We start from the raw sequence: 18,441 nt of genomic DNA on the forward strand, positions 1-18,441 counted from the left end.
CCTGGCCAGCATTCACTGCTCTGAGTTGTACAGTCCCCCAAGTTCTAGGGCTCCTGGGAGGCCAAGCAGTGGTGGCACTGCCTTACTTGCATGACTGTGCTGTATTCTTTGCCCCGCGGATCAACTGCTTCACCAGCAGAGTCTTAGCCCTCAGAGCAGCCAGTGAAGCACTGTTCCTGGTCACACTAGATCTTCATTTGTAGTCCAACTTTGGGCACTGGGGAGGCTCAGAGTTGTTATTATGCTGGGGCAACAGGTGCAACCCATGGTGTATGAACCCTCATCTCTGAAGTAGGTGTTACTATTATCTTTGAAACCCTGCTCCATGAACATCCTTGCTGTTAATACTTCAGAAGTGGTCCCTGTCCACACAGACTTTATTGTTGGGCAGGAGGGAAGAAGGGTCCTTGGCACTGGTCAGGGGTGGAGGCTGGAGAGCGCAGGGCTCAGCTTTCACTGGGCAGGGTGGGCACGCTGGCCAGGGCAGGTAGCAGCCGAGTGTATATGTCGATCCCGTGGAGGAACACGGCCTCATGCAGCCGTTCATCGTGGTCGTGGAGCAGCACGGGTGTGTGGTTCATGGGTGAGAAGCCCAGAGCTGGGACCCCCACCTGCAGGGGGCGACAGGAGCCGTTAGGGGGAAGGCCAGCACCCAGGACCACTCCACTGCCCACCCTACTGCAAGCAGCTCACCGCACGAAGATAGCGGCTGTCTGTGGCAGCGGGGAAGATCTCTGGCTCCAGGGTGAGGTTCCTGCAGAGGCAAGAACCTGGTGAATGTGGAGGCAGAGAGGGGAAAGGGCAAGGGAAGGGTTGAAGAAGCAAAGGGAGGTGGGAGGGAGGGAAGGGGAGAGGGGGGCTGGCCAGTGTGCTCACATGTCCTTGCAGACCCCACTAAAAGCTGCCCACCAGGGGTCTGAATCATCAGTAGATGTCACTCGGGGCTCTGTCCATTTCTGTGGGGAGAAGGATGGCAGGATCAGGACAAGGCCTGGGCATCTTGCCCTATTCTTCATAGGGTAGGCTGTGCCTGGCGTGGGGCACACACCCACCTACCCAGACATCCAGCTGGCCAGTCCAGCAACAGGCCCTCTTTCAGTCTCTCAAAGGTCACAGGCCTGGGATCTTCTCTGCCCTCCACTTCCTGTCCATCCTCAGATCCTTCCCAAGTGCCCCTTCCTCAAGATGGCACTCCCAGACCTCTCATACTGGTCAGATACTCCAATTACAGGTTCACAGTTGAGGTCCCACCCTTTCCTGGACCACATGTGTTCGTACTTATATAAAAGTAATACATAGTTTTTTGATTCATGTCTATTCCTCCCTTCATTGTGTAAGGACTATGAGGGCAAAAACTTGTCTAATTTCACTCCCTAGTATTCCCCAGCACCCAACAGTGGCCTACAGAACTAACGCTTGTTGGTGAACAAAACATGTCTCGCACAGCTAAAGCCAGGAAGTATGCAGGCACACCAAATGTACACTCCTACAATGACACATGTGGCAAGCCCAGCCTCCCCAGCTCCTACAACTCCCCTGTTGTAGGTTCCCCAGTCCACACCTGAGCAAACTCGAAGGTGACCCCTTGGCCAGCTGCCTGGCACCAGCCCTGCAGCTGCTCCTCGAAAGCCTGTGAGAAGGGAGATGAGCTGACCCCTCAGGCTCTCCCTGAGCCTCTAGGACAGGGCTGAGGACCCAGGCTCCCTCCTCCAAACCCAGGTGGAGATGGCACCTTCAGGTCCACATCTGGTGCCACGCGGAAGTCAAAGCTGGCGCTCATAGTGGCAGGTACCACATTATAGGCTACACCGCCCTCTAGCTTAGTCAGGTTCACGGAGGTTACGGCCCCCTGCTTCAGTTGAGGGTCTGACTGCAGCCTGTGGTGGGGGGCAGGGGCAGCAGCAGCAAGGGGGAAGAACAGATAAAAAGAGGGCTCAGCCCCACTCCTCTCCTGCGTAGCCTCCCAGAGCCCCGTGCCCTTTCCCAGGCTACCTCACCTCTGCCTCTCCTTCTCCCGAAAAGCCAGGATGGAGCTCACAACCTTGTGCTAGGAGAGCGTGAGGTTAGATGTGAGAGTGGCCCCGGGACAGAGCCTTGGGAACTCCCAAACTCCCTCCCCGTACGCCACACACCAGCTTCTCTGCTGCTGTGTCCTCAATGAATCGTGAGCCGTGGCCTGGCTTCCCGGTGCTTGTGACCTGCACCCCTGGGAGAGGCAGGGGGAAGGGGGTGTCTTCAGTATGGGAGAGGCTGGAAAAGCAACCAGCCCTGGGATGGGCCCGGGGTCTTCCCCTCATTCCAGGCTCCTCTGCCAGGTCTCTGTCCGCCTCAGAATGCACAGTGTAGAGCTGGTTTCTGCCTGTGGTTAGGGCCTCCCTTCAGAAGCTCAGGAAAGAGATGCCCAGGTAGGAAGGGACTGGGAGGCAGAGGCCCTGGGTTCAAGGCCTACTCAGGCCCCAACTTGCTGTGGAACCCTTGGCGGCCCCCTGCCCCTTCTGGCCCAGTCTCCCATCTGCACAGTGACCCCCAACGTCCAAGTGCATACTCACACCAGGGGCTCCGCTCACTGTAAAAGACAGTGAAGGCGTCAGTGGGGTTGGCCAGGCCTGAGGAGGAAAAGGTTGGCCAGGCCTGAGAGGGTGGAGCGGCCCAGCCCCCACTAGCAGCCTCCCTATCCCCTGCTGGCCACTCAGTGTCCTGCCACCCTGCTCACCCTCATCCAGGGCGAAGCCAGCCCTCAGGGCCTGGAACTCGGGCCGCTTCACAAACAGCTCCATGCCTTGGTGACCCCCGATCTCCTCATCTGTAAAAGCAGCAGGAATGTGAGATAGGGGGTGCCCCAACACTCTCCCCACCCCTGAAGGTGCCTCTCCTCAAGCCACTCCTACCTGGCACAAAGGTCATGTGGATGGTTCTGGGGAAATGGTGGCCCTCAGCCTTCAGCCTCCTCACAGCCTCCAGGTACCTGAGGGGCGGTGAGAGGGTGTAAGCCAGGTGCTGGGGTGGGGAGCCATCAGATGCTTGAGCAGGCAGGCTGCAGCCTTGGGCCCTGCTCTGCCACAGCCTAGCAGGTAACTCCAGAAAGTCTCTGTCCCTGTCTCCCCATCCATGCAATGGTCATAGCAGGAATTCCCGCCCAAGGTAAGGGGTCAAGATGTTCCTTGGCCTTGATGTTCTCCAATCACACCTGGGTCCTGGGTCAATCCAACGGGCCAGTGGGGAAACTGGGAATGAAGGACACTCACTGGATGCTGACACACTTCATGTCCTGGGCGCCCCTGCCATAGATGTAGCCGTCAGCATCCTTGAAGGCTTCAAAGGGGTCATGACTCCAATGTTCCTGGGGGCAGGGGCAGGGGCAGGAAGAGGGACCCAAGCACCAAATGTAGTCGTTAATCCGCTCTGCTCAACTGTGGCCCTGCCCAGGGAGCAGGTGCCCTAGGAGCCCACGTAGGGCTGAAGAGGGCAGCTGACAGCCATCCCTCATCTCTGCCTCCCACCTCCACCACCCCCCTCTCGCCTACCCCACCCCTGGCATGGAATGGCTACTGGGCAAAGGCTGCTTGATTGAGTGGAGTAATCCTCTATGAGGTCGAATCAGTGCCAGGACCAGCATCGTGGGCTCCCTGCAGTCGAATGGGGGATCTGTACCATCTTTGTCCCCAAGGGCTGTTCCACTCCCTACACCCCCCGCACCTTGAAGACAGGCACCACATCGGTGTGGGAGTTGAGCAAGAGGGAAGAGAGTCTGGGGTTGGTGCCTGGCCAGGTCAGCACAGTCACCACACGGCCAGCTGCCACCTGGAGAGGGCCAGGAGGAGGGGTCGTCAGTGCACGGTGAGGAGCTGCCCCAGGCCCACCTCCCCTACCCATGCAGGGCCACAGGCTCACCTCCACTTTCTGACAGCCCAGGCCCAGTTGGCAGGCTCTCTCCTCAAGGAAGGCCACGGCAGCCCCTGGGGACACAGAGAGCCTTGCTGCTGCTTCTGCCTCCCCCCACCTCCCATGGGCCCAGGCAGAACTGGGGGTACATCCAGAGAAGGGAGCAGACCCCTGCCTCAACACAATTCCACATCCGTCAGAGACATTTCCATCTCTGTCCCCAAGGAAGAAGACATTTTTGGCCAGTGACCCTTTGTGGAAGGCCAGGTGGGAAGTCCAGAGTGAGAAGCAGGTGTCAGTGTTACCTTCCTTAAAGATGGGGAAACTGGCGCAGAGACATGAGGCTCACCCACCGTCTCCCAGCTGGTAAATCACAGAGCAGGGATTTGGATTGGACCCAGGTACACAGTTCCCAGCCACCAAGCCTGATTCCCCAAAGGGCTGTGGCCTTTGTTCAGCCCCAGTAGGCTTCCGGGGGCCTCTTCTTCCCTTCCCCAAGCCCAAGTGCTGGAGAGTGAGGTGAAGTTGTTCCCTATTTAACTGCCAGTTGTAACTTTTGGAGCAGCACAGCCTGGAGGGGATGCTGAGCCATCTGCTGACCTAGGGAATGGCTTAGAGGAATGGAGGCGCCATTTGAGGCAGCAGATTAGGCTCAGCTGGGTGACAGGGGTTGGCGCCTGGTTTAGAGCACAGTCCCCGCCCCTGATGCCCCACCACAGGTCCTCCTGGAACCGCCGCGTTCTCACCGTAGTCGGGCTCGGGCTGGACAGTGCGGATGCGCAGGTACTGACGGAAGAGCGTCACGGATGGGTGCTCGCCCTCACGACGCTTGCTGGCCATGGCGCGGCGCTGCCCTGCCGTGGTGAGCTAGGGGCAAAGCGAGTGGCTACCTACCCCTCCCCGCCGCTGGAGCTGGTGGGCTCCATTTACACGCAGTCCCTCCCCAGGGCGGTTCCCCGGCCGCCCCGCAGGGAGAAAACACCTTGTTTCGGAGCCCCCAGTTACAGAGCCCCCATTCTGTTTCAGGCACTGTGCTGGCCACTTTCAACACATTTCCTTATTTAATCCCCCAAGGAGCCCCATGAAGTTCGTGCCTCTGAAAGCCCGCATTACAGAGGAAAAAGCTAAGAGAGATTCAGAGACACCTAGAAAGTAGCTGAGCCACGTTTGAACCCAGACATTGACTCCCCCCGCCCTCCTCAAAAAAATTCTCCCAGTTGCCCGGATTTCAGGTCAGGGAGCCCCAGATCCCTCTACCCCTCTCCACGGCCCCCCACCTCGCTCTCTGCTGGTCTTGGGCCCGCGCTCCCCTCTCGGCGTCCGCCCTGGACTGTGGGCGGGACTCCGGGTCCTGCGAGGTCTCCGGATCAGAACTGCCGCGGTCCGCCCACCACGTGGCCGGACCTCGCAGGGCGGGACCGAAGACTGCAAATCAGGGCCGTCCCAATCTCTAAGGCCCAGCGAGCGTGGGCGTCTCCGCCAGCCAGTGGTTCCAGCCTCCGCCACTTACATGAGGAATTCAGGCGCCCGCCCCGGGGAAGCTGCCTCCGCCGCCGGCTCCGCCCTGCGGCCGACTGCGAGCTACAGGCTGGCCCCGCCCCCGCAGGCCCCGCCCTTGGCCCTGGGCAGCGGGCCCCACCTCCTGCAACCTCCCGATTGGGCCAGCAGGGAGGAAGGCGGGCACTGACCGGAAACGTAGCAGCTGCCCTCTTGAGCGCCGCCTCGCTCTCAGAGTACAGCTTTGAAAAGTCCTGCTGGGTCTGGCCCCGGCCTGCTCCACCACCCCCTCCCGCGAGTCTTGGACTTCTCCCCTCCTCACGCCTCAGCTCCTCAGGGGCGGCCTCCCTGACTGCCTCAATGCTCCCTGTGTGGAGAGGTTATTGGTTAATATCTGTGAGCTCCAAGAGGCTGGTCCATGTACCCGCAGGATTCCGTCCCTGGCAGGGCACAGAACAGACGGACAGCGTGCCAGGAATGAAGGATAAATGAACGGATGGGCGCATGTGTGATCGCACCACTGTGTAGGCAAATCTGTGTATCAGTGGGTGACTGTGTGTATGACAATGTGAGTGTGAGATGGTGGTTGGGTGTGACAGAGGATGGCACGATGAGAGGATGTAATCGTGATGCTGTATGACAGAATGAGAGGTGGGAAACTGCACAAAAGCATACGTGTGGCATCTTCTTGGCTGACCCTGTGCCAGCCTCCCTGGCTCTTCTGCAGCCACTGGAGAGGGAAGATAAAGAGGCACAGGTGTCCCACTGGCCACCCACAGGCTGCACACAGTTGTAGCTGCCCATTTGTGTGTCCGGCTGTCCTTTGTACTCTCAGCCAGTTCTGCTTTCTGTTCCAGGGGCTGAATCAGCTTGGGGTGGGGTGGGGTTGAAGACTTCAACCTCTGGGCACAGAGGAGGCAGGCTGGCAGGGTAGGGTAGGGTCCATCCAACCGTCGTGAGGTTTAAGTCAGTCTGCTGACCCACAGATTCCCAGGGGCAAGCAGGCTTGGTGCTTGTGGCATGTGCCTCAGTGGCATGCTGATTATTTTGAATTAAAGTCACTTGAGAAATGTCCAATGCAAGAGAGACATTCTGACCCTCCTTTCTGTCTCCCTGAAAACAAGAAATAAATCTCTATGCAAAAGGTACACTCCCTGCATCTGGAGGTAGGACACCCTGATTTCCGGAGATAGGGAATTCAGGCTGAGAAGTCTGTATAAACAAACCTTGTTAATTCTTTAATTTACTACCCCCAAGCCCACTCTGTTTAGATTCTCTACTAATTGAGCATCCAAAATATGCTTCTTTGTCCTGTCAAGTCCTCACAAATTTATTCTTTGTCTAAAAAGTATAAAAGCTGCCTGCTCTGGCCACTTCTTAGGTCCCATTTCTATGAGACCTCCTTGCACATGATTAAAATTTCTTTTTCTCCTATTAATCTGTTTTGTGTCAATTTTATTGTTAGTCCAGCCAAGAACTCAAGAGGGGTAGAGGGGGAAATTTCCCTCTCCCCAATACTGTGTTACTTGTTAAACCACATTCTCCACCCCACCTTTACAAATCTTGCTCCCTTCAGCCATAGGTCCTCTATTCCTGACTCACTCAACTCAGCCGCTAGACCCTGGATTTCCCACCAATCCCAGTGGTCATTCAGCAGTAGTAACACCCCCTCTCCATGACACTCCCACGCTGCCAGCCCAGTATGGCCAAGTGCTCTGCTTAACCAGACTCAATCCTAAAACCACTTTCTGAGCTAGGTGTTACCATCATGCCCATTTTACAGATGAGGAAACTGAGTCAGAGTAGCCACTCAGCAGCCATCTAGTACGTAGCGCATGTCCTTAGCCTTCCCAGGCTGCTGGAGCAATCCCTCCAGCTCTCAGTCCCAAAGCAGTCCCAGTCTTGCCTCCAACTCTAACCCCACCTGCAGCAACGCCAGGAAACAGGACCTGTCACTCCCTAGGCATGACAAAAATGCTTTTTTTATTGTGCCTCTGAGATGAAATGAGAGGTCCTGACTGGGCCTGGCCCTCTGGCCTCTGCCCTCCAACCCCAGGGGCTGCCTCCCTGGTGGAGACTGGTCCAGATCCTCCAAGCTCAGGCCAGGCCTGGGGCCTGGACAGTGGGTGAGCTCAAGGCAGATGGTCAAGGAAGGCAAGGAGGACGAGGTGGAAGTCTTGTGGTTTGTGGAGGTAGCAGGCATGGCCTGCATCGCGCAGCTTCACCACGGAGTGGTTAGGCAGGTGGCGGAGCTGCCGCAGTGACTCCCAAGCCAGGACGTGGTCCAGCTCCCCATACAGGATGAGAGTCGGGGTCTGCAGGGCAAGGCAAGGGGCTGTGATCCTGGGGCCTGATGGGGACTGGCCCTCAAGCCACCTCCTTAGGAAATCTTCCCTATACACCCCATCTCTCCCATCCAGATCAAGGATGGGGCCATGTGTCCTCCAAGTAAGACCTGAGGCCTTTCCCCCCATGACTTGAGCCAGGGACAGGAAGCCAGGACTTTTGGAGACCCTCCTCCCAGTACCTTCACGGCCTGGAATTGTTCTTGGGTGTAGTTCTGGGTGGAGGCAGGTGCAATGGGCACGAATCCATGCAGCTGGTGGTGGCCTTGCATCAGGAAGGGCAGGGCATAGCAGCCACTCAGTGAAGGGCTCACCAACACGACATTCTGCACCTCTAGGTCCTGCAGCACTCGCTCCAACAGCTGTGCCCGCCCTGCCTCTGTGCTTGCCTCCTTCGAAGGTGCCGAGTTCCCAAAACCTGGGAACAGCAGAAGGCACCAGCTGAGGGAGGCTGGGAAGGAGGTCAGGACTTCCTGCCCACCATAGTGGGAGAAAGAGATGGGAGGCAGTGGCATATAGCATCTGCTACCCCAAACTTCCTAGACGTTATTTTTGTACTGTGATAGGGCTTCTAGAAAACCATCTTTCATTCACCATGCTGGCAAAACTAAAAAGACTGATAATACACAGTGTTAAGGAAGATGTGGAAAAATGGACACTTTTGTACATGACTGGAGGGTAAATCCACACAGCATTTTTGGAGGGTAAGATAATATTCGTCAAAAAACTTTAAATGTGTGTCCTTCGACCCATCAACTGGCCTTGATGGCTACCCTACAGAAATTATTGCCCACATGCTCAAAGAAGCATGTCCAAAGATGCTTCAGCTTCCTTACTTGAGCATTTCAACTGACACTGAAAACTCTAAAGCGCCTACAGAGCCACCAGTCGAGGAGTGGCCAGATAAAACCTGTTCATCCCTCTGATGGCACACACTACGGAGAGGGAGGGTCACAGTGCCTGGCATGACCCATGAGACATGGTAGAGGAGAAGAAAACCAGGCTGCAGAAAGATTCACTAAGCTGGCAGGACACCAGTCATGTTTACAGCCCCCACCAAACAACCCTGTATCTCTAGGTATGGAAACGTCCAAAGAGGGCCTGGCACCCTCAAACTGCTTAGAGAAGTGAGAGGGAGAGAAACATGGCATGGGTCTCTGAGGGCATCACTCTTGGTTGATTTTTTAATGACAAGAATAATAGCAAAAATCATTTGTATAGCTGAAAAACAAAAAGCTACCTAGTTTGTCATAAAAAGGACAGTGAGATCTCCCCATGCAATCGCTTGTGAGGCAGGTCATGTTGCTAACCGCTCTGTGACATGCAACAATCCACACTGTAGTTTTCAAGGTAGAAAATAAAAACACAGAGCTTTTCGTGTTGACACTTCGTGTTGTGACTTGCCACTGCTTGTTCAGACACTGGGGTCCAGATGCTCCCCAGCCATACCTTAGGGCTTTCCTACCCCTCCAGTTCTCCCCTCTGGCATGCTGTCCCCATGTCCCTGCTGCACGTTACCTCCTTAGACCCAGGGGTGGGGGCTCTCACCTGGGAGGTCAAGGGCCACGGCCCGGTAGCCCCTCTGTGCCAGCAGCTGCAGTGTGCCCAGCTGCTCCCACGTCCGGGAGTTAAAGGCCTTTCCATGGAGCAGCACCACATCCACCCTGTGGGCACACAGGGGAGTGTGTGTTCTGGGGGTTCTTTCTTCCCAGGCTTCTCCCACTGCCCTCCCAGGCCCTGAGCACTTTGAGTTGAGCTGGGGGACCCACACAGGGACTCCCCTTGGGCCTAGTCCTTCCACTACACCCTGGGGTCAGCACCCACCTGCGGGCCCGGTGAAGTGGGAGCACCTCGCGGTAAAAAATGGGGGAGCTGCCAGGGGTGAGACCAGCCAGGATCGTGACATTGGGGTCTCCCCAGAGCCAGGAGGTCTGCTCAGGGGGTCCTGGCAGCCCCACGTACAGTAGCAGCATGAACAGCAGGCCCAGGCCCAGCAGGGCGACCTGGGACCGGATCATGGAGGTCTGTACCACAGTCTGGAGGAGGAGAGGAGAGGGAGAAGAGGGGAGGGCTGAGCCCCCGCAAGGTCCCCTGGACCCCATTCTCAAATCCCATCCAGGAGCTCCCAGCAGAGGAAAAGCTCAGCCCTTGCCCTTTCCTCTGCTCCGGGCAAGGGTCTGAGGGTTCACACCCAACTACTCCACATGCCAGGGCAAGGGCTCAGATACCCCAAAGCGTGAGGAGCATCTGAGATGTCCCCCTGGCATCAGTGGCCACCATCATCCTTGTGCCAGCTAAAACCACTTCCATTCATCAAGTGCTTATGACAGCCAGGCCCTGTGCTTGGCCCTTCACATGTAACAACTCATGAACCCACACAAAAACACTAGGGAGCAGATATTATAGGTCTCTTATAAATGAGGAAACTGAAGCTCAGAGAGGTAAATTCTCTCACCCAAAGTGCAGAGTAGCAAGCAGGGGAACTGCGACTTGAGCCCAGGGCTGGGCTCCCAACCACCAGGCCACACTCAGTTTGCCAAGGAGGAAACCAAAGCTCTGAGGTGACGGATGAACTGGTGGACAGAGTGCTGGGGGTCATCAAAGATGAAAGACATCAAAGAGTAAAGTGATGTCCCACTGAGGGCATGTTTTGAAATGGTTCTTTTTATCACACTGCGTATAATAATGCTAAAATCAGAATGTGTTTTACCATTGATGGGAATATTTAATACTCGACCCCAGCTGATATTAAGTGGAAAGAGAACTCACGGAGAATATCCTTGATGGAGGAAATGCCTAGGCATGAGGGGGTATGGGGCTAGGGAGAAGCATGGCACATCTAGAAGTGGAAAGGGAGGCATGGAGGCTGGAGAGACAAATGCCTCCCACCCCCCAGCTTCACGCCAAATGACCTGCTTCATGGACTCCTCTAGTCTGAGTCCTTTGCCAGCCCAGAAGACAGACCTCAGTACCCAGGACCCAGACAGCAGTTAGCCCTGCCTTTGAGACTCTGCTCTTCCAATTCCTGGCTGTGTGCCTTGTTTGTCAGTAAAACGGGGAGAATAACCTGGCGGTTGCCCTCCCAAGACTCCTGTGAGATTTCGGTAATACAGTGGACCTGACCAGGGGCTGTCTTATCATTTCTTGGGTCTAGGGTGAGCAGGCCTGCCTTGTTCCCAGATTCCAGTAAACAGGTCTGTATTGAGTGTCAGCTGGGCGCTGGCCGGAGTTCAGGGCTGGGGAATCGCCTTGGACCCCCCCCATCCCCCACCGCTCCCGGAACGAGAAGGCTTGTTTCCCAAGCCCCCACCCCCAGGCTCAAGGGTCAGGTGGTGACTGGGCAGTGGCAGCCCCTCTGGGGCTGATGGAGGACCAGGTGCTGAGTGGAGGAAAAGCACGCTCCTCTCTTCTTTCTGACCACGACCAGCCTCGGACACAAGCCTCCAACGAGGCAGCCTAGGTTCCCACCAGGCAGAGCATCCGCGCTGAACCTCTCCTCTGGTGGGCCTGGTGCCCTGGGGCACCTATCCCGATAGGGAGGGACGGGACTTCAGCCGTTGCTATGGCAACCCAGGCAGCTGGAGCACTAGACAACAGTACGCTACAGATATGGGGGGAGGGGAGGGAGGCGCTGTATCCGCGTTAGGTCCTTGGCATACGCGTCGACAATGACACACAGGTGTACAGACGTGCACACAAACTCTTGTCCCCAAACGCTTTTCCTTTGTACAAGCTATTCCCTGCACGTACACGCAGCCTCCTTTCACACGCACGGGCCTCTGCACAATCGATACCTTGAAATACCCTCAAAGTCATGCACATTCAGCTATCAGGAAGGCAGAGGGACAGGTAGACACACACACGCTTTCAAAACGATATGCAGACCCTCATATTTCAAGCACCCAGCCATACACACAACCCCAAAACTACACACGCACACAAGAAATACACAGGCACAGGCAGACAGACGGACACCCAAACACAGACCCTCAGAAATACACACACACAGGTAGATATACACCCTTAAAATCACACGCACACAGAAATTCACACAGTAGACATACACAGACACAAGCGGGCAGACAGGCTGACATACACCCCCCCCCCAACACAGGCACACAGAAACACCGACACACCACACACACACACATACACATACACCCAGACCCCCAAACACACGCTGACAAACGCGCGGGAGCGCACACTTGACACACGAACACAAACATACTCGCTGCCCCAGCGCGGGCCCCTCCCAGCAGGACTCTGTCCCAGGGCTCCGGGGGCAAGGGGCAGGGCAAGGATGGCCCGCCCCCGGACACCCTGCTGGCCTCACTCCCCGGGGACACTCACCGGGCCGACAGGCATGATCGGGTCTGCCACCGCGGGGCGGGCTCCGCTCAGGTGCAACCAGCGCCAAACAGCCCCTAGACGTTGGCGCTGCCTCAGCCTCCGCCTCTCTGCGGGCGGCTGCGAGCCTCCGCGCGCCTGCGCAGTCCGCGGTCTCGGGTCCCCGCCTAGCAGCCGAGTTGGAGGGGGCACTGGGGGCGGCGCCCCAAAGCACAGAGGCTCGGCGCCCCTCTCCCCCCGTTCAGATTTTCCGGATTGTTTTCGGCCTGAGAGCCGGGGGAGGGCCAGCCGACTTCTTCCCACCAGCACGTCTCCACCCTTGCTCAGTCTCCTGTCTGTACAGCAGGGTTAAGGATAAGGGTTGTCTTAAGGACCACATAGGGTTGTCACCACCACAGAGGCCTGTCTTAAGGACTGAAGGATCGGTCAAGCCTTACAACACTGTCTGGCGCGGAAGCCTCGCTGTGTAACTGCCAGATATTAGTATTGTTATGCAGCAGCCCCAGGTCTCCGGCCATCCACTTCCCTGACCCCTGCAAATACACACGCGCTCGAGCACTCGGTCAGAGCCCGGGGTGGCCTCTAGGCTCCTTCACGTCTCTATATGTCACCTATCCTGGTTGGTGACATGTGACCCACATCTGATCTGTCCCTGGCCTGTGTGGGCAGGCCTGGAACAGGGAGGCTGCACGGAACACGCAGCATTCACTCCTTATTAGCACTCTGTGAGGTAGGCAACAGCACACCCATTCTACAGGCAAGGAAATAGGCTCGGCGGCGTTGGGAAAACGATCAAGGCTGGGCATTGGCAAAGCTTCGCATTCAAACCTGTCGGGCCTCGACCACATGCCAGACTGACGACTCTGGGTTTGGGCAGCCCAGGCTGGGGATGAGGGGGTGGGGAGGAAGGGGGAGGGAACAGGAAGGATCAGACCCCAAAGGAACCCTCCTTCTCAAGCCACACCACATGCACGTGGAGCAGGTCGCTGAGGGTCTCGGGGCCGGACCCAGTCCGGTGCTTGGGGCACGTGGGGCCGAGGGGCGTGGGGAAACTGAGACAGCTGTGAGAAGAAGGATGGGCCTAGCAGCACCCGTTGGCCCTGGCACGTCTTGTGGCCACAAGCGGGCGCCCCGGAGCACGGCCCAGCCCGCGCCCTCGGGCCACATCCCTGCTTCCCCGCCCCGGGCCACAGTCGCCGCCTGCACTCGCCCGCCTCCTGTTTGCGAGAGCCCACGCAGCTCCCCAGGTACCTGCCCTGCGCCCCCCAACCCTCTCTTCCTCTCTCCAGTTAGAACCCACCCCGACCTACCCCAAAATTTCTCCTCTGCCCATCACGGTTCCCCAGGTTCCCTTCCTCGGGTCTGCCCCCACCCCCTCTGCATGCACCCTACCAGACCCTGTGATCCACAACCGAGGTCCTCGGAGGGGACAGAGCGAGTGGTGGCGGCGCCGGTGACCGCGCCCCTGGCCGCGGCGTCAGTGCGTTGGGCCCCAGCGGGCAGCGCGCTGAGCACCACGCTTCCCTCGCCCGCCGGAACTTCAAAGCCTTTCCCTGCTCAGAGCTCCGGTTTCCGGCTCCGGAAAACAGATTTTTTTACTCCAACCCCTATCCTCTTCGGCCTGCGATGCCAACCTACGACCTATAACAGTGCCTGGAAGAGGAAAATGTTGAAAAGCAAAATAGTCAGCTACTTACTGTTGATACATTTACCATGCTTACTATGTGCTAGGCACTGGCGAGTGTTTTACATGCCTGGCCTCGTTTAATCCTATCAACCACCTAGGAGCTAGTACTATTGTATTATCCCCATTTGTAGAAAAGGATAATAACAATGGGAACAATAATTGTAATGGGAGACCCATGTATTAAGTTCTTTCCAAAGGCAGGCACCATCAATTATCAATTCTTTTTCTTTTTTTTTTAACTCATAAATTCTTGAGGTAGGCTTTAATGTCCCATATTTCAGATGAGGAAACCAAGGCAATTAGGTAGTGGCAGAGGCAGAAATAACACCTATGTCTTCCCCACCCCAAAGCATGTTCCTAGAGTTCTGATGCTCCAGGAGGGACCCCTGCCCTGTCTATGGCAGCCTCCCTGCTCCACCTGGGCAGGGTGTTCTGTGGCTTCTCATCAGCCTGGCCTTGAACCACAGGTGCTTCACCAGCACAGCAGGAGGTATGGCGGGCGTGGAGCAGCACGAGGGCACCATCCAGGTGCAGGGCCAGAGCCTCTTCTTCCGAGAGGCTCACCCGGGCAGTGGGCAGGCCACCCGCTTCTCCGTGCTGCTGTTGCATGGCATACGCTTCTCCTCCGAGACCTGGCAGAACCTGGGCACGCTGCACAGGCTGGCCCAGGCTGGCTACCGGGCTGTGGCCATTGACCTGCCAGGTAACTCCAGGGAAGGCTTCTGGACAGGGGTTGTGGGAGCCTCACTGGGGACCCAGGGCTGGGGGCTGGGGGACTGGGAGGACCTAGCCAGGCTGACTCCTGAGCTAGACAGGGCGCAGTGTACACTACAAGGGCCTTCGAGCTTTTCTAGTCCATCCGGATGTGGTCTGGACACTGCCCAGCTGCTTCTGTGTTGCCCGGGGCAGTGTCTCAGTGTCTCTGCCTCTGTTTCCTCATCTATAATGGGAGATAACCACACTCATTCTGGGGTTGGCTCTAATGAGAATGGAATGAGATTATCCATGTGAGTATGTGGCCAGTACCTAACACATAATAATCGGTGCTCAGTCGATTGGAAGTAAAATACTTTGAAAGAGCCGAAACCACAGGCTCTGTTGGAAGCCCTGAGGAGTGACACTGAGTCCCCTGGCACCTTTGGGGGTGGCTAAGCCCCCAGTCATGATCCCACGTACAAAGCCCTAATTTAGGTCCTGAGGGAGGGAGGAGCAGCACAAGACTGCCAGTCATAACCTCAACTGGCGGGCCCCAGCCCATGGTGCCAAGTGTGAAGGTGGCAGCATGGCCAACCTGCTCCCCTCACTGGCCATGGCTGGTATGGTTTCAGTGCCCAAGGGCGGGCCTCCAGGCCGGGACAGGATTGGTTCTGACAGTGGACTGGGCTGAGCTTCAGGGCCAAGGCCTTGAACTAATCCTTCTGCAGAAGGTAGGGACTGACTAATTGGAGGGGAGGGATGTGTGCAGAGCCAGCCCCTCATCCACTGTCCTGGAGGCATCTACCCTGCCAGCCCTGGGACAGGTGCCTTGAAGCAGTTAACTCAATTTTCACAACAATCTCAAATGGCAAACACTTTTGTTACCTCCTTTTAACAGATGGGGAAACTGAACAGTAGAGAGAGGGCTGAGGGGACTTTCCCAAGCTTACATAATCTATAGTGGACAACTGGGACTTGGATCTGGCCAAGCTGGGCTTCAGAGCCTGATTCTTTGAGGACGCTGTACTGGGGGAGATGGGCACAAACATGGACGGAAATGCCTTATGCTTGCCACAGATATGACAGACCTAGGTTGCTGTAGGAATAACTACAGCATGCAACACTGCCTGTTGCAGGAACCTGGCACAGAGGTTGACCTAGGAGGGCTTCCTGGAGGAAGGGACCCTCTCTCCCCTGTTTTCCTACTCACCACCTTTGTCTCTCCCACACCTGAATCCCTGCAGGTCTGGGGCGCTCCAAGGAAGCAAGAGCCCCTGCCCCTATTGGGGAGCTGGTCCCCAGCAGCTTTCTGGCAGCTGTGGTGGATGCCTTGGATATGGGCCCCCCAGTCGTGATCAGCCCATCGTTGAGTGGCATGTACTCCCTGCCCTTCCTCATGGCCCCAGGCTCCCAGATCCGGGGCTATGTGCCAGTGGCCCCCATCTGCACTGACAAAATCAATGCTGCCGACTATGCCAGAGTGAAGGTACCCCTATGTGGGAGGCTGAGATGTCCCTGCCAGGAGCAAGGAACAGTCCATCCTGGGGCCCTGGGTACTGGTAACCAAAGGGGTAGCTTCCGGGAGGAGTTGAACCACCAAACTCCGCCCTTTTGGTGTACTTGGCAGAAGATTACTGTGGCAAGCCCTGTGCTAAACTGTGTGCTGGGGCATACACAAATTCATGCCTCTCCAAACCATCCCTGCACTGGGCCAACTTGTCTCTCTCTGTCATTTGCGGTGACCCCAGGGAGAGACCGAAGTGATGGGGAGAGCTGGAGTTGACTTCTAGGAGCCTGGGGCTGGTGGGGTAGGTCCCTGTTGACTCTGCATCCCTTTCCTTTCTCTAGACCTCGGTTCTTATCGTATATGGAGACCAGGACCCCATGGGTCAGACCAGCTTTGAGCACCTGAAGCAGCTGCCCAACCACCGGCTGTTGGTCATGGAGGGGGCGGGGCACCCCTGTTACCTTGACAAACCCGAGGAGTGGCATACAGGGCTGCTGGATTTCCTGCAGGAGCTAGCATGAGGCACAGCCCTGCTGATGGGGGTGGGCCACTTGCCTGCCTTGGGCTCTCTCTCACTCATTCTCTCTCCTTCCCTCCGTGGGCTCCTGCTCATCCTGCACATCCAACAGGTGTGTCTTTCTATCTGAGTTCTTTTAGGGTCTGTCTTTTCCTCTTCTTTCTCTTGCAGTGACAGACTGAGGAGGTGAAATCAAGAGAAAAAAATTCAGGAGTCAAGGGACATAATCTGGTGGAGGGTAATCCATTAGATGAGCTTCTCCTATAGGCTTTCCTGCTCGGCTTGCATTCCTTCCTCTGCTCTGCCCAGCCTCCCCCCACCTCCCACCTCCTTTGGCTGCCCTGCTGGGTACACACACTCCCTACCTTCACCTCTTAGGCCACAAATACATACATGCCCACATGCATGCATACACATTACAGTCATCTATGTTCCCAAATATGATCCTTCACTTGGGGGCAACCACACAGGTACATGCAACTCTGGGCTGATATGCACACTGTCACAGCAGCTTTGCATTGCATGCACAGGCACACAGGCATACTCTGTCCCCACACAAGCACTTGCACAGGCACATGCTGCCCTCCCCAACCATTCAGCACCCCATGGCTGGGAAGGTGGGGACACCATGAGGCCAGCCCTTGCAGGAGACCCTCTACCAGGCTTAGGGTGTGGCCAGCTCTGAACTTCACTCACCCACAGGTTGCAGCTGGCCCCCAGATCAGAAATGCCCACAAAAGGGAAGGGCCACCACTTCGACCCTCAGATCTCCCAGCTTTTCCACTTTCTTCTGGGTGCTCCACAGCTCCCCAGGTTATTAGGCCTGGGTCTTCTCAGCCAAGCTAGTTTCCTGCGCTGAGCTTTGCGGGGTGGGGAGACAGAGATTGGAGGTCTGTGAAATAAAGTGATGCAATTAGACCCCACAGGCTCTCGCTGTCTCCAGAGCGCCGCCCCTCCCCCGCCCCTTGGGACCGCCACTGCAGGCCCCTCCCCCACCCTGGCGGGACCAGATGGTCCCCCTGCCCTTTGTCCACCGGGCCAGATGGAGGGGAAGGGAGATTGGATTCCCCTCCCCACCCCCACACACCCAGGTGCCAAGAGACTCAGCTGTAGGGGGAGGTGGAGGTCAGTGGGACCAGGCTGAGCCGATTACGGAGGAGAGGGGGAGGTAGATTTGCGCCCCAGGGGGCGCGGCAGCCGGGGGTGCGGTGCGGGAAAGCGAGAGCTTGGGAACCGCCCAGCTCCTCCCCCTACTCTTACCCCTTCCCTAGTCGAGTACTCAACTGCGCCGCGTCCCTCGCGACCCTAGCCCAAAAAGGAATTCTGGGGGTAGCTCTGGGGGAATCACGGGGCGGGTGCACAGGGTCACACCGCTCACAGGCGCCTCCTCCAGCTGGTCCGGTAACCTGTCCTGGACGGACGAGGGCTGGGCCTCGCGGAAGCTGGGGGTGGCTGAGGGGTGCGGGGCTTGGTGGGCGAGAGGCCCGCGCGGGGATGGATGGCGCAGAAGCGAGGAGCGCCGGGAACCCGACCCGGCGGAGGGTCGAAACTTGAGCTCCGAGGGACCCGAGCCGGAGCGGGGCAGCGCGGGCGCTGGCGGCGGGGCCGAGGCCGAGATGGGGGTGCAGGGGGCTCGGCAGAGTCGCCGGGCGGGCGGCCCGGGACGGAAGGACCGGCTGGCCGAGAGCGAAGGGACTGGGAGCGGGGCGCAGGCGCGGGTGGCGCGGGAAGGACCGCGGCTGGGACCGCGCTTCAGGCCGGACCAACCCCCTCGACCCCCACTCCCGGGGGCTGGAGGAGCCGCCGGGGTAGGGTCGCCCCAGCCCTCCCGGAAGCGGCCGCCGTTCGGGGCGCACCGCGGCGCGCGGGGCGGGGCGGGCGGCTGCGGCACTGGGGCGGCTGGGGCGGGCCTGCCGCGCTGTAATCGGATCCGGGGAGGGGGCGGGGAGGGGCCGGGCCGGGC

General features: G+C 57.7%; 2 protein-coding genes across 16 annotated transcripts; one reads left to right on the plus strand and one right to left on the minus strand.

The window, feature by feature from the left end:
• Window positions 1-345: 345 nt before the first annotated feature.
• On the minus strand, window positions 346-18,363 carry LOC309608350 (aminoacylase-1). 15 transcript variants are annotated; one of them, XM_082348185.1, is made up of 21 exons: window positions 17,739-18,360; window positions 17,175-17,370; window positions 16,517-16,656; window positions 12,075-12,406; window positions 9,549-9,760; window positions 9,273-9,388; window positions 7,907-8,142; window positions 4,629-4,749; window positions 3,892-3,956; window positions 3,697-3,801; window positions 3,246-3,340; window positions 2,889-2,965; window positions 2,714-2,803; window positions 2,550-2,606; window positions 2,133-2,206; window positions 1,998-2,047; window positions 1,733-1,877; window positions 1,562-1,630; window positions 877-956; window positions 694-754; window positions 346-611 (listed from the first exon to the last, which is right to left on the minus strand). In XM_082348185.1, the coding sequence occupies exons 3-21, from the start codon at window positions 16,581-16,583 to the stop codon at window positions 447-449; spliced, it is 2,217 nt and encodes a 738-aa protein (XP_082204311.1). In that variant the 5' UTR covers window positions 16,584-16,656; window positions 17,175-17,370; window positions 17,739-18,360; the 3' UTR covers window positions 346-446. The 15 variants fall into 15 exon arrangements, with proteins under 15 accessions (XP_082204311.1, XP_082204310.1, XP_082204309.1 ...); XM_082348184.1 differs by having other exon boundaries at window positions 16,517-17,370; window positions 17,857-18,360; XM_082348183.1 differs by having other exon boundaries at window positions 16,517-17,370; window positions 17,763-18,360.
• On the plus strand, window positions 12,416-17,396 carry ABHD14B (abhydrolase domain containing 14B). Its single transcript, XM_082348255.1, has 4 exons — window positions 12,416-13,318; window positions 14,226-14,461; window positions 15,699-15,940; window positions 16,303-17,396. Exons 2-4 carry the CDS (start codon window positions 14,251-14,253, stop codon window positions 16,480-16,482), a joined length of 633 nt encoding a protein of 210 aa, XP_082204381.1. The 5' UTR covers window positions 12,416-13,318; window positions 14,226-14,250; the 3' UTR covers window positions 16,483-17,396.
• Window positions 18,364-18,441: the final 78 nt, after the last annotated feature.

Source organism: Balaenoptera borealis, assembly GCF_965194805.1.
Source record: "Balaenoptera borealis genome assembly, chromosome: 12".
In the NCBI taxonomy this organism is placed as follows: domain Eukaryota; kingdom Metazoa; phylum Chordata; class Mammalia; order Artiodactyla; family Balaenopteridae; genus Balaenoptera; species Balaenoptera borealis.